A 15,982-nucleotide genomic window follows, 5' to 3' on the forward strand; every position below is an offset into this window, starting at 1 on the left:
AGTCAACTGAATTTGATCAAATAGCCCCGAAACAGTAATATTGAAAATCAAAGGAGAAATAATGTTTCCTTGTCTCACCCCCCTACATAACTAAACATTATAATCACTAAACTGATTCTTCCACTTAATACGAATACGAGAGGAGCCATACCACTTTTTTAAAACCAAAACTATTGGTAGTGGGACATTATTCTTCAGAAGCGCAGTCATAGCCCAAGAATGGATAATTGAGTCATACGCCGCCGCAAAATCTAACGCAAGTGTATAAACTCTATTCCATTGCTTACAAAAGGATATTATTCTTGAAAGGAGGGTATGAGCAACATCCATGCTTTGACCCTTGCGGAACCCAATTTGATTCAGGCCTTGGTTACAAGACTCCAAATACTTTAATAAAACTAACTCAAAAACTTTGCTAATCTGGCACGAAAAAGTAATCGGCCTGTAATCAGAACATCGATTCGTATTCAATGTGCATTTAATTACACTTCAACCCTTTTGATTAACAACATCATTCTGGTCGTTCCTTTGGGAACAGCTTGCCAAACGGTTTTGTTGGCAATTACCTCAGACTTTTGAAAATGCCGGATACGACTATCAGGCATAACAGCAACGATATAATTACTTTTAATATAAATGGTAAGTTTATAAACAACAAAATATTCAATGAGGATGTTCCTTTAGAACTCAAAATAGGTATCGCAGCCAACCCTTATATTGCCACGATTTTCGACACCTAAAAGAACTTATTTCATGAACGATATCAAACAGTTCGTGGTAACGAACTGTAAGTAAGGAACGACCCGGCTCAATGGTAACCGAAACTCTAAAAAACAGAATTTTGATACCAATAGATACATCAAAAGAATCAAATTTTAATTTTGATTTCAAATATATAAGTTTCATCAAGTTTAATCTTACCTATCAAAAGTTACACGCCTGAGAAAAATTTTGGCTGATTTTCGAAAAAAGGGGGAAAGACCCCCTAAAAATTATAGAACCTTAATGAAAATTACACCATCACATTCAGCTTATCAGAGAACCCTATTAAAGAAGTTTCACGCTCCTATCTGCAAAAAGTTGGAAATTTTCATTTTTTGCTCGAAGAAAGATCACGATGCGTGCCCTCCAAAAAATGGATGGCAACTAGGCCCCTTCCCACGCTCATTTTTTTCTTCAAAGTCACCCAATTAAAATTTTGAGATATCCATTTTGTTCAGCATAGTCGAAAATCTAATAAATATGTATTTTGGGATGACTTAATCCCCCACAGTTCCCAGGGGAAGGGCTGCAAGATATGAACTTTCATGAACGATATCTATTAAGAACTGTCGCTAATTTTACATGCTTTCTTCATACGCAATGAGGGTGGAACTATTTTGACCTCTGGTAATTAAGAATGGAATTTGTCTGTGCAAGCTTGCGAAACCACAGTTTGTCACATCACACCAGCCAAAAGAAAAAGAGCGATGCGAAATAGCGAAACAAATAAAATGTAGACAAGACGTCTTAAAAAAAAAATCCAGAGAGACGGGATAAAGATTAAAGAAAATATGTCTATAACAAAAACATTTCAAAAATTGTCCACTGTATATATCCCGAAATTTTGGTGCAATACCCGGCGGCGAAGGGGGGGGGAAGGCACCGGCCCGGTATGCCGTACCCTCTGAAATCCGTACAGATAACGTTATTTAAAAAAACATAAATTATTAAGCAAAAAAATAATGTTATACAGTTTCCAAATTTTATGCAAATTTGTATGGCAAAAGGACAGACAGCATGCATTAAGGATTAAAAAGCTGCAAATGCAGGACTTTCGTTCGTTGTTAGATACTACCAAACCATTGGGACTGAGAAGTATTTTAATTTATTTTTTCTTCCATTTCTAATCTTTACAAACAGTTATTAACATTACTTTAAAAGCGATGTTTATAGGAATTGTGTAATAGCTATTTGTTTGAGACCATTAAAGTTTTTTATGGTAATGCTACCAACACCATATATTTCTTTTGCATTTTTTCATATTGCTATTTCCTCAAGATTTTTTATATATTTTTTATATATGGATGATAGTGCTTACCAAAAACTAAGGGAAGATTGATCCTTGGCTACATTCTCCTTGTTCAATATTTACATATACAGCTTATATTCAAAATTATAAAAAAAAAGAATAGTGAAATTCAAAAAGAACTACTGCACTTTTTGTGGACTAAGACAATGTTTGTCAGTTTTGGAGGCTTTTCAACTCACGAGTTTGAGTAAAGTTTAAGTAAACTTTTGAGGTAGCTTATGAGCAATAAATCAACGGTTCACGTTAACAAATTAGTAAGAAAGTGACAGATTCCCAAACCCCTAGTCTTTTTACGTAAGTCGACCATTTTGACATAGAAGTAAAGGATATAAAGAGTAAGAACAGAAAGAGCAAAGAAGATAATAAAAGTAAGCTAGTTATGATAATCATGTCATAATATACAAATCAAATGTACGTAATTTAAATCACACCATGTGTCGCTATTTGGTATTTCAAGCTAATAATGAATCGAGTTAATAACATTATTATCAATTTAACGATAATAATAATACTAATAACAATAGTGATAATAGAGTTTTTTTTGTTAATTATAATTAAAGGATTATTAAAAAGGTTTTCTACGTTAACAGCATCATACATAATAAAAATAGTATTTTTACTTTGTTTCTTTGATAAACAATTATACTTCTCTTAATTGAGCATTGTCCTTTTTTAAAGGATTTTGATATAATATTCATTACTAAAGAAAGGATACCATTTATCATTGGCTACTAAACTCCAGTTTTATTCTATGCTGATTAAACTTCTTTAATTTTACATCAAGAATCCAACTTTAGTTTTCTTTTCTTTTTTATAAAGGCTACAGAGCGTGAATTTCTCTCAAGATACATTTGTTTCACAATCTTAATTGAATTTTTTGCCGTTACTATTTTAATTTCATTTTACCTAGGGAAAGGCAGCGTAGTCTAAGAAATTATTCACCAGGGATGTGTTCTATTACTAGGCTCAATATTCCTTGTTCGTCTCAGACTTTCGACTAGTAAGGGCTATCCATTTAATCATAACTGTTGTTCAAAGATACGACAAATCAATAAGAAAATCACATTGGGCCTCAAGGAAAAAATATGTATTAAAAAAGTTCTCCTCCTCCTCCATGTTTTGGTAGGATTTAAAATTGCTAAATTTTGACAAGAGTCAGTTCCCATTTAAAACGGTAGCAACTTGGTGTGTCGAGGATTTCAAATATATTCTGTTCATTTATTGTTAAAATTTATTGAACATTCAAATGGGCACAAGATTCGAGACCGGCATAAAAAACAGAACCTTCTAAGGCATTATTTTCCAATGGCTTCACTACCGCAGAAAAAAGGAAGCAATAAAAAAGAAGAAGAATATTTTTGTATTATCTGGAAAAGATGTCCTCAAAATACGATTTCAACCTGCTAACTAAATTGCGTCCCTATTTTTAAGGATTACAGATTAGATGGAGCTTAAAGGTCATAACTAAAAATCGAAGAAATACTAGCTAGCAATCCAGCTCAAATCCTCGGGACCGTCTTGAGTAGTCCATGAGCAGGACATATAACAGTTCTTGGAGTCCATGCAAGACGACAACACAAACTAAAGAAAAAATAAATAAAAATCTAGGCTAATATAGGTATAGTGGCCTCTTTTAATGGTTACAATAGGGAAGTGACGGAGGTAGGAACTTTAAGACCTTCCCAGGCTAAAATTTGGGTTGTAGGTCTATTCATCGGAATGTCATTCATATAGGCTAGTAGCCTTCCATGGAAGTTGAAGGCATTCTCTAAAGAAAAAAAAGTAAAGAAATATGTATAAAACTAACCTCCCTCTGCTTCTCATCCCCTTTTTTGAATCTTCTAAATCTTCTTGAATCTTCTTCGTTCCCCTTTTTTGAAACTTCTTCAACGAATTCGTCTAAATCCGATGGTAATTTTTCTTCAAAATTAAACGCTATAAAAATAAACATATACATGTATGGTGGTTGTATCATCCTAGTAAGGAACATATATATAGAACATACATATATATGTTATCTGTTTATTGTTTCATCTTGTTTTATTATAACTAGGCTCCTCCTCCTATTAAGTTTGTTAGGTTTATGGCTTTTAACTCCCAAATAAACAGCACGTTACAAAAATAGTCGCGCCATCCATTTTAAAAACTACATAATTTTTGTTCAACCTAACCAAACCTGAAATGAACCTAATATAAATGAAAATGTAACCTAACCAAAACTGTAAATTCATCTAAAAAGGTTTTTCTGCAGAGGGAGAGGGAGGCATTCTATTGAGATCATATGTTGACTGCTTTAAAAGAAGGCCCAAAAGATGGATTAATTCTAACAATTCAATTGAGCAAAGAAACAAAAAAACATAAGCAATTTCTGACGTGTCAATACCCATAGGATAGTTAGTTATACAAAATATGAACTGATAAAATTTCAAGAAAGATGAGAAAATTATCCGCCTATTTCGAGAGCTCCTATGGAGACACGAAGGATGTTCCTGTTGAATTTTATCAAAGTCTGCTCCTACGCGTCTAGGGGGATGGAAAAAATTAATTTTATATTTCTTCTACAGGGCTTCTAAGGTCTTGGATTTCAACAGCGTAGATCTTCTTATTCATATTAATTAAAAAAACTTTTTCCACAAAATAAGTTTTTTAAAGAAAAGTCAGCATCGGTCAGAAAAGTACCACAAATCAGCATCGATAAATAAATGAAACCAAAAACGAACAGAAATTACAATAAATAAACAAGTCGAACTCAAAACGAGCAGAAATTAACATAAGTTGGGCTCAAAACCCCTATGCCTTCCCAAGGCATACTATAGACATAGTCTTTTCAGGGAAAAGAAAATAACACTTTAAATCTTTTTGTAATACTTTAAATGTTTTCGTTTAATGAGACTTAATAGTTTGGCATGCTATTTGTATGCCGTAGAAAAATTTTCAGCAATTTTTAACAACATACACCCTTTTAAAAATCTGGACACAAATAGTAGTGTTAAATTTCATTTCATACCTACTCTAGTTAACCTAATATTGAAAACTTGATACCATTCGCAAAAAAATTTGTTTACTTTCTTTGATAGCTTGGATACACTTACGCTATTTTGACTTGGTTAAACTTTAAGAGCTTAAGTTGCCCGGAAAGTTTGAACATAATACCCTCAGTCGTTCTTGGGATACTGCTGAGATGCCTTATTGGTAATTAGCATTAACATAGTGCATTTTGATTTAATCTTAAGGCAACTTTTATTTTTTAAACATAAAGGCAAATGGGAGGGTGGGTGTGGGAGGGGGATTAGTTGCACTCCAATCCCTTTCAACAATTAAAAATGGCATCAGCATTATCTATTTTCAATCGAATGAAATCTTTTCGAAGTTCCTTCGACAACTCTTTCAATATGAAGCGCCCTGGTCTAAACAACAACAACAATAACAAGAAAACCATACATTATACCCACATCGATCTTTACTATAAAAATTTCAAGTCTTCCGATCAATTTTTAACTATTAAAAAGGGCACTAGAACTTTCAATTTCCAATCGAATCACCCCTTTTTGTGTTTCTACGATAAAGCTTTCTATAAACATCTTATATATCCCCAGGGCACAAGTTACAACTCTTACCCTATGGGCTGTGAGGGTGGATGTCATCCTCTAAGACGTATTTTCCAAAACTTTCAATTACGTCAAACAAAATGGCTATCTCAAAATTTTGATTGGATGTGTTTGGGAAAATGGTGGGCGTGGGAGGGGCGTTAGTCACTCTCCCATCACTTTCAACTATTAAAAAAGGCACTAGCCCTTTCAATTTCTAATAAATAGAGAATTTTTGTATTTTCTACGACAACACTCAATAAAAACATTATATGATCTCTGGGCATAACTTACACCCCTTGCCCTGTGGTCGGGGGGGTGGGGTTCGTCACCCCCAAATAACTAATTTTCAAAACTTTCAACTATGTTGAACACAATGGCGATCTGAAAATTTTCATAGGATGTGATTGGGAGAATGGTACGCGTGAGAGGGTGGTTAGTTACCCTCTAATTACTTTCGACTATTAAAAAGGGCACTAGCCCTCTCAATTCCCAATCGAATAAGCCCCTTTTGAAGCTTTTACGACAACTCTTATCTATAAAATTCTTATATACCTCCAGGGCATAACTTACAACCTTTGCCCTAGGGACTCTGGGAGGTTTGTCAGCCTTAAATACATAATTTCCAGAACTTTCAACTGCGTTGAACAAAATGGTTATCTCTAAACTTTGATTGAATGTGTTTGGGGAAATGGTGGGCGTGAGAGGGGGTTAATTGCTCTCCAATAACTTTCGACTATTAAAAAAGCCTTTAACATTTCCAATCGAATGAGCCCTTTTTCAAGTTTCTAAGACAAATATTTCAATAAAAACCTGATATGCCGCCAGGGCATAACTTATAACCCTTGCCCTGAAGACTGTGGGGGGAGTGCCCTGTTAAAAGGTATAATTTCCTGAACTTTAAACAGCGTGGAACAAAATGGCTATCTCAAAATGTTTTTACAACGTCACTTTTTATAAAAATCTTACGTACTCCCCGGGCAAACAATAAAAACCTTGCCTTGAAGTGTGTGGGGGGGGGGTTGGAATTATTAAACACCAAATTTACAAACGTGGAAACCACATTTAATGAAATGAGTTTCTAAAAATTGTGTGTGGATGGGTTTGGGAAAAAGGAAGGCGTGACCGGGGAATGAGGTGCTTTCAAAGCACTTTCGACTATTAAATAAGGCACTAGCCCTTAAAATTTACAATCGAATGAGCCCTTTTTCAAGTTTCTACGAAAAATATTTAAATAAAAACCTTATATACCGCCAGGGCATAACTTATAACCCTTGCCCTGAAGACTGTGGGGGGAGTGTCCTACTAAAAGGTATAATTTACTGAACCTAAAACTGCCTGGAACAAAATGGCTATCTCGAAATGTTGATTGGACATGTTTGGGGATATGGTGGGCGTGGAAAGGGTGTTAGTTCCCTTAAAATCAGTTTCGACTATTAAAAAGGGCACTAGCCATTTCAATTTCCAATTGAAAGAGCCCTTTTTGAAGTTTATATGACAATGCGTTCTATAAACACCTTGTATGCCCCCAGGGCATACCTAACAAACCTTGCCCTGAGGGTTTTGGGGGAATTTCCTCATCAAAAACATAATTTCTATTTGGAAATCAACAATGCTGAACAAAATAGCTATCTAAAAATCGTGATTGGATGTGTTGGGGGAAACGGTGGACGAGAAAGGGGGGTTAGTTGCCCTCTAATCACTTTCAACTATTAAAAAGGGCACTAGACCTTTGAATTTCCAATTGAATAAGCCCTTTTCTAAGGTTCTACGACAAAGATTTAAATTAAAACATATGAAGACTGTGGGGAGTGTCCTGCTCAAGGGTATAATTTCCTGAACTTCAAACTGTGTGGAACAAAATGACTATCTCAAAACTTTGATTGGATATGTTTGGGGAAATGGCGGACGTGGAAGGGGTGTTAATTGCCCTCCAGTTACTTTCGATTATTAAAAATTACATAAGTCAATTCAATTTATAATCGATTGAGCCCTTTTTGAAGTTTCACAACAACGCGTTATATAAAAACCTTATATGCCCACAGGGCATAACTTACAACCCTTGCCCTGATGTCTGTGAGGGGGTCATCCTCAAAGACATAGTTTACAGAACTTAAAACTACGTTGAATAAAATGGCTATTTCAAAATTTTGATTGGATGTGTTTGGGGAAAAGGTAGGCGTGAGAAGGGGGTTAGTAGCCTTCCAATCACTTTCGACTATTAAAAAGAACACTAGCCATATTAATTTCTAATCGAATGATCCCTTTTTGAAGTTTCTACTACAAACCGTTCTATAAAAACCTTATTTACCCCCTGGGCAAAACTTACAGCCCTTGCCCTGAGGGCTGTGAGGGGGTTATCATCCTCAAAGACCTAATTTACAGAACTTAAAACAACGTTGGATAAAATGGCTATCTCAAAATTTTGATTGGATGTGTTAGGGGAAAAGTTGGCGTGAGAGGGGGGTTAGTTGCCCTCCAATCACTTTTGACTATTAAAAAGGGCACTTGCCCTTTGAATTTCCAATTGAATGAGCCTTTTTGAAGTTTCCTTCTTTGATTCGAAGTTCCCTGCTCTAAAGGAAAAAAATAATAAATAATACATTGTGCCAACATCCTTCTTATATGCCACTAGGGCATAACTTGAACCCCTTGGCCCGAGGATTGTGGGGGAGTGTCCTCTTCAAAAACATATTGCCTATCTGGAAATCAACTACGCTGAACAAAATGGCTATCTCCAAATTTTGATTGGATGTGTTTCGGGAAATGGTGGGCTTGGACGGGGTCTTAGTTGCTTTTCCAATTGAATGAACCCTTTTGGAAGTTTCTACGACAACTTTTTCGATTCGAAGTTCCCTGCTCTAAAGGAAAAAAAATAATACATTGTGCCAACATCGTTCTTATATGCCACTAGGGCATAACTTAAACCCCTTAACCCGAGGGTTGTGGGGGAGTGTCCTCCTCAAAAACATATTTCCTATCTGGAAATCAACTACAATGAACTAAATGGCTATCTAAAAATTTTGATTGGATGCGTTTAGGAGAATATTGGGCGTGGAGGGGGGGGGGGGTTAGTTGACCCCCAATCACTTTCAACTATTAAAAAGGGCACAAGCCCTTTTAAGTTCCAATCGAAAGAGCCTTTTTTGAAGTTTCTACAAAAACTTCGATAAAAACCTTATATCGCCCCTGGGCATAACTTACAACCATTGCCCTGAAGGCTGTGGGGGAGTTTCCGCCTCAAAAACATAATTTCTGTAAGGAAATCAACTAAACTTAACAAAATGGCGATCCCAAAATTTGATTGGATGTATTTCGGGAAATGGCCGACGTGGAAGGGGTGTTAGTTGCCTTCCAATCACTTTCGACTATTATAAAGGGCACAAGCCACTCCAATTTCCAACTGAATGAGCCCTTTTCGAAGTTCCTACAACAACTCCTTCGATTCGAAGTGCCCTGCTCTAAAGAAAAAAAAATAAATAATACATTGTGCTAACAACGTTCTTATATGCCCTCAGGCCATAACTTAAAACCTTTGCCCCGAGGGTTGTGGAGGAGTATCCTCCTCAAAAACATATTTTCTATCTGGAAATAAAAATCGCTTAACAATATTACTCTCTAAAAATTTTGATGGAGTGTGTTTCGTTACCTTGTGGGCGTGGACGGTGTGTTAGATGCCTTATAATCACTTTCAACTATTAAAAAGGGCACAAGCCACTCCAATTTCCAATAGAATGAGTCCTTTTGGAAGTTTCTACGAAAACTTCTTCGATACAAAGTGCCCTGCTCTAAAGGAAAAAAATAACAAATAATAGATTGTGCCAAAATCGTTCTTATATTCCCTCAGGGCATAACTTAGAACCCTTGTCCCGAGGGTTGTGGGAGAGTGTCCTCCTCAAGAACATATTTCCTATCTGAAAATCAACTACACTGAACTAAATTACCATCTCAAAATTTTGATTGGATGTATTTGGTGGAATGATGGGCGTGGGGGGGGGGGGGGCTAGTTGCCCTCCAATCGCTTTCAACTATTAAAAAGGGCAACTTGAAAAGTTGAAAAAACTAAACAAGATTTTCGTGAGTTATACGTGATACAACACTTGTATAGTTTTATCGTCCAAAAGAAAAGTCACATACGTCCAACCCGTTTTTTTCCTTATTGATGAAACGAGTTTATTTTAAAAACATTCATTCATTAGTACCAGGCAGATTAACACTGAAACGAATTGGTGTGACAAAAGCGATATCGACATCCGCACCTAACGTTGCGCTCGAGAGACGATGGCGCCCTTGGTTCAGTGTCCAAGTTACATTAAAAGACCAGGTCATACTAAAAACTGTCAATTTAGGAGGTTCAAGAAAGAGCCTTTGACAGTCTTATGACCTCAGGATACTAGATGTTGCAACGTTACGTATCTACAGTGGTTAAAAATTCAATCACCCCACAAACGATGACCAAAAATACGCACAAATATAACAAATGTAACATTTGGAATATTATAACACTTTTTTCCAAGCTTTGGAGAAAAGCGAAAAAGGCTAAATATCCCTAACTACACTTGAAAGCTATTTTAAAAGAAACTCTTTGGAGATTTCCATGGATATGACCAAAGCAGAAGCTTTGAGCCTGGGTGGGGATCAAAGAGGAGTCTTTGAATATTTTGACTATAGGTGACTTATTGTTGCGAGTTGCTTAAATTTGGTAATTTTTGTGAGCATCTGGAAATCAAAGCTTAAACTCAATAACTGATTCTAAGTCTCCTAACATTTTGCTTGGATTAAAAGGGACAAACTAGGAAGAAAATCCCAACATCTTCCTGGAGCTACTTCAGTCTGCATATTATTGCATTTAATTACATTTAAAACGGATGAATTTTTCATTTTTTACTTAAGAAAATAGCTGGCATAGCTGGCAATAGCTGGCTTCATTTTTCTTCATACCGAATAAACCATGAAGTGTTTTTGTTTCATTGTAATTGAAGTGTTCTTATGTGAAGTGTTCATCATGTATTTTTCAATGTGATAAATTTACTTCTTGTAGAAGGAGTTTATAATTTAGCTGATAATTTGGAATGAATTATTATTTGGAATGAACATGAGTTTTGAATTTTTTGTTTTGTTTTAATTGTTATTAAAAAACCAGCTTTTAATACAAGGAAGGTTCTTTAGGAATCCAAAATAGCCAAAAAAATCAGCCTCAAAGTCGGCAATTTTAACTGTTTTAAAGGTAACCAAACCGATGAGGGCAAAGGGCATTACGAAAAAATTAAGTTTCTAAGTTCAAACTTATATTCAAACTTTTTACTCAGATAACTGAAGAATTGTTTTATACGGTATTTGAAGTTTTGTATGCAGTAATCTCGATGAAAAAAAACTACTAGTTTTGATAATTATTTACGTTAAGAATACATAGCTAATAGATACTTCAACTATTATGCAAGGGTTCTGAAACGCCACAGCCGTTTCGTTTCTACCAGATTTCTACTCCCTTGATGAATAACAAAGAAGACCAGTTTCCAGCCAGCGACTTGTGAAGTTTTGAACTCATGAATTGATGAAAACTTGATCAAAATTGTTTTCATCAAAATTGATGAAAACATTAATGCTTGCGGTCAACACTAATCGCGACTTATACCGCCTATTACGCCTATTACGACTTAATATATTTATAGCAGTGTTACAAAATACAACCTTTTTACCTGTTGAAGTGTCTATCCTCTTTGGGTCTACATATATTAAGCAGCAGGCACTCGCGTTGGTATCAGGGCCACCGTAAGCATCTTTCTTCACGTCATTCCAATTGACAGTAGTAACAAGAGAGTCATTAAACTTCATCCAATTATAATCCTTAGTGTTCCTAATGTAAGACCAATAGTGTCCTGAAGTGACTCCTCCTTCATGAACAATGACTGCGTGAAGGTCATATTCTACCTGTTATATTATATTAACATACTTATGTAATAATATTAAATGTAAATATATAATATTATATTAATATACTTAAGACACCAATTAATCTATAAAAACAAACAGGTAGCTACAAACATGTAATGAAAATCAGTCTTCAGTGAGATCCGTACGAGCAACCTCTGGAAAACAGATCCACTTTCTTTGCCACTGGGATGCGGCAGCATGTCGGAAGACTCTGGCATCTAAGTTACGTGATTAGGCCCAAAAAAACCGCATTAGAATAAAACTTCTCAAAACAAATATCGGTATTTATAAGGATTTACTACAAATTAAACTACATCAAGGCAAAAACTACGGTATATAATCTATATATCCTTTTGCTTACTCTTCATTAATACTATTCTATAAAATTATTTTCGAAGACCACACTGCCTTTCCATGACGTATAAATAACAGTGAACAAAAGAGATTATCTGCTGATAACGGCCCCTGTATATCTGACCAAAATATCCAGCAATTTTTTATCTTGGCTCTTTCACTGTCAAATCAAAGGATTTGTCCCTATTGAATTGTTATTTGTATAAAATTATTCATAAAAATTCCGGAAAATATTTGGTTTTCGCCTAGATATATCTTCGACATGAGATCAACTAGATACACAGATATCTTTTGCAGTTAGCACGGAGTCCTCCCGTATATTTACTCGGAGGGGGGAGGGGACTTTGAATGAAAAGGTGTGATGGAATATTTTGAAGCACTTTAAATGTGTTAACAATAACAATATATTCATTAAAATGAAAAATACTTGGTTTTAAACAGACTTGAGAAATGATGACAAATAAATAGGGGACTAGGTCTCAAAAAGGAGGTGTATTATCGTCACTTTTTCCTAAGGGGGGGGGCGGGGTAACATACGCCCAGTCTCTTCCGGACAGGCAACGCAATTTTGAGGAAACCCAATTTTGAACTGGAAGCTCCAGTATCTTTTAAAATTTACATTTCATTGCTAACATTTAAAATAAACCGCTGGATAATTTCCCTGTGAAACTTTTGAACTTCAACACGCTACATAGAGTTGGAACTTCCCACGCCGGTCAGCGCATAAGGCGGCAACGATGCCTCTCCACAATGACCTCTCAGCGTCTTCGGCCAAAGATCATCAAGGGATATTCTTGAGATTGCTGCGTCTTTTTCTAGGCATCGTCCAAATGTAGCCTTCGGTCGTCCACGCCGTCGAACTCCTGGAGGAGTCCAACACCAAACATCATGAGGCAGGCGATTGCTACCAATTCTCACCATGTGTCCCTAATATTGCCACTTACTGCTTATAATTTTATCAGTAACAAGTGGTTGTTTAGTCTTCTCTCTAATAAATGAGCTGGTAAATTTGTCCTTCCAGTTGATTCCGAGAAACCGTCAAAGACAATTATTTTCAAAAGTTTGGATTCTTTTCTGTAGCTGTTTTGTCAGCGCTCGGCTTTCAGAACCAGACATTAGTACAGAAAGGAAAAAGGATATTACTATTGAAATGTCTCAGTTTCAGCTTCAAAGAGAAAGTGGCACCAAAGAGAAAGTTTCTTAACTTATCGAAGGCGCTTCCTGCACACACGATATGCGACAATTTCATGCTCTGGGCTTTCGTTGGTGCTCCCTACACTCCTAAGATATCTAAGCATCTCTACCTCTTGAATTCCTCTTGGTGATCAAGACAAGTTATGGGTCTCTTATATCGTATGCCAAAACGCGACTGGACTAAAGTAAAGTTAAAGGCCTGCTATTTGAAGCTCTAATGACACATAGAATCCCAAGCGATCATATATTTGTCTATATGATCATATTTTAGACAAATATAGCGACTGGTATATTTGTCTAAAAAATACAGGGATGTTAACAAGAAATTTCGACACAAACTTACTTACTCTAATATCCCATTACCTATCTGCCCAACGTCACACTCTGATAAGCATCCTGTGCCATTTTTTAAGAAGGTTCCAGAGCCAGAAGAAGAAAGTAGCAACAGTGGTGGTAATAAAGACGCATCAATGGCTGATGATGAAACTCAAACTTAATCATATGACAAATTGTTGCTGTCACACGTAAAGGCCACATGTGACATTTTCACGTTTCTGACATAATTACCAAAAACTGTTTGTAAAGCTGTTCTCAAAGGGATCTGCAGGGCAATGTGTCATTGAGCAACCAAAGTTTCACTGACCACTCATTGTCCACCTGATTCTCCTTCTGAGAAAATGGCAAAATAGCAATTAGAAGATAGTTTTTGGCGATTATTGAGACGTTTGTAAATGTCAGACACGGCCTTTAGGCGTAACAGTTGCAAAATGTCAAACCAGATTCCAAATGAAGATTGAAAGAAAAGCCTAATTGGATGGATGCACAAGAACGTCTCACTATACAAAACTATATAGTCCCCTTCCCTTTTCACTGGGAACAATCAATTTGTATATCGTCCAGAGTCATGGCCTATGGCCTATTGGGTGTTACTTATCCAGCAGAATGGAGATTATCTCTGGACAGTTCAAAGCCTAACTGTTTGCCGTAATTGTTTACAATTTGGCAAAGACACAAACGTGGGACAATTTCAAAAGTATTTGGAGAAATAAACCCACAATCCTTAGGACTTGCATCGATTCATGGATACAAATGAAACATGGATCTGTCACAGTACACCAGTGACAAAAAAAACAATTCAAATAATGGAGTTTTCGTTGGGAATCGGCACCAAAGAAGTAAATAGCAACTTTATCAGCCATCAAGCTCATGCTAGTTTTTTTTTTTTTTTGATAAATCAAGAATAAACCACATTCACTAGCTTATACTGAGCAAAATAATTATCGGTGAGTATTACTCCAACCAATTATTACGTTTGATAATGTTTTCAACTTGAAGGAAACGTAAGCGTTCCGCGAAGAAAGTCTTTTTCATCAGGTCGATGTGAAAATGTCCACATGTATTGACACCACGATAGAATTGCATAAACTAGGATATACATTGCTTCTTCGTCTACCGAATTCTTTAGGTTTAGTCTCCAGATTATTTCCCGCTTTCAAATTTTAAAATTTTCTTGGTGAATCTATTTACGAAACAAAGGCTAATTTTGAAATGATAAAGAACCCTTATTCGCGGAAGGTAGGCTATCCAAATTGTTTTACTACCATTGAACTAAATGTATAGAGCTAAAGTGAGACTAAATTAAAACTTGCCCTGAAATACTTTTTTCTTCCAGATAATTATCGAACACCCGGTAGGACGGAGCTTTGAGTAAATTTTTTATTTGTCCACTGTTTAAAGGTATGACCAAAGTTATTTACATGTGTGTGAATAAATATTTATCAATCTACCATCTAGAAAAAAATAGCATAGAAAAGAAACAGACAAATACGTTCAAATTTACCGTTTTAAAATCTGGGTTGTCATACAGCTTATTTACTTTGGCGTCAATTTCAGCCACATCTTTTTCGATTCGATTCTTCAAAGTCTCGTTGTCAAATCGTCGAATTCGTTTGTTTAATCGCGCCTTTCGGCTCTGTAGCTCGTCAGCTTTGGTACTACACTCAGCTACCTTTCCCCGATTACTTACCAAATACCTGCAAACATTAAAAGACATCTTAGGGAGAGAACCAAATCATTCATGTCGGGCTCAATTCACACAAAGACCGTTTGTGTGCCTATAGATTTTATTTTTCTTATTGAAAATTTATAGCTAAAATAAAAGCTGATTACCAGGGATTATCATGTTTTAAAACAGAAAAAAGTAAGTGGCAATTGGCTTGTACTTTCAGCTTTCTTTTCACTTATCAATCCTCTTGCTTTTAACATTGCATTCTTTTGCATATCTATTTTTTTTAGTTATATGATTCATATACATTATATTATACAGATTATTTATTAATAATTATTTGTTCTTGGTCTCTAAAAGAAAAATGTTGAAGTACATATTCTTATTAAACAAATGATCTATTATTATAATCTACCTGTTTATTATTATATATTCTATTATGAAGATTATGCTCCAATTCTATTATGAAGAATCCAAATATCTTCATTTCTCTTCAGTTTGATTTCCAAATAAAGATCCAGCAATAAGTCAATTAAATGCAAGTCACATTTTCGTCTTTAAGCGTATGAAGGTGCCGGAGTACAATAAAGAGAAAAATATCCGCTATTTACTCATTTAATATACTTTAGCACAACTTGTGAAACATATGATTGCATAGAAGTTGCATTGCTAAAAAAAAATCTTTAAAAGACCTACAACAGCAGCATTAGGATAGAAAACGTTCATTGGCTACAATAATAAAGACAATAAATATACAGATACTCGTTTTCCCTAGTTAGCAGAGGAAACTCAAGCGTTCCGAGACTATAGGAACAGTCTGATCAAAGAGAAAACTAC

The 15,982-nt window shown here is 35.6% G+C and overlaps 1 protein-coding gene across 3 annotated transcripts in view; it reads right to left on the minus strand.

Annotated features, from left to right (window-relative positions):
- Positions 1-15,982, minus strand: part of LOC148950936 (ubiquitin carboxyl-terminal hydrolase 25-like) — a 53,528-nt gene that overhangs the window by 7,849 nt on the left and 29,697 nt on the right. For 2 of the 3 annotated variants that reach the window (XR_016141861.1, XM_089090072.1), the window contains exons 4-6: positions 14,981-15,173; positions 11,358-11,589; positions 3,879-4,006 (exon numbers count right to left, since the gene is read on the minus strand). Coding sequence is in view for 1 of the 3 variants with exons in the window: in XM_089090072.1 (XP_088946198.1) it covers positions 3,879-4,006; positions 11,358-11,493 (264 nt within the window). In the remaining 2 variants the exon portion in view is untranslated. Of the gene's footprint in view, positions 1-3,876; positions 4,007-11,357; positions 11,590-14,980; positions 15,174-15,982 lie in introns of those variants that run through there. The other variant, XR_016141862.1, reaches the window with a different exon arrangement.

The sequence above is a fragment of the Artemia sp. Qi Xiang Cuo genome, chromosome 6 (genome assembly GCF_049724085.1).
Source record: "Artemia sp. Qi Xiang Cuo chromosome 6, ASM4972408v1, whole genome shotgun sequence".
Taxonomy (NCBI): Eukaryota; Metazoa; Arthropoda; class Branchiopoda; order Anostraca; family Artemiidae; genus Artemia; species Artemia sp. Qi Xiang Cuo.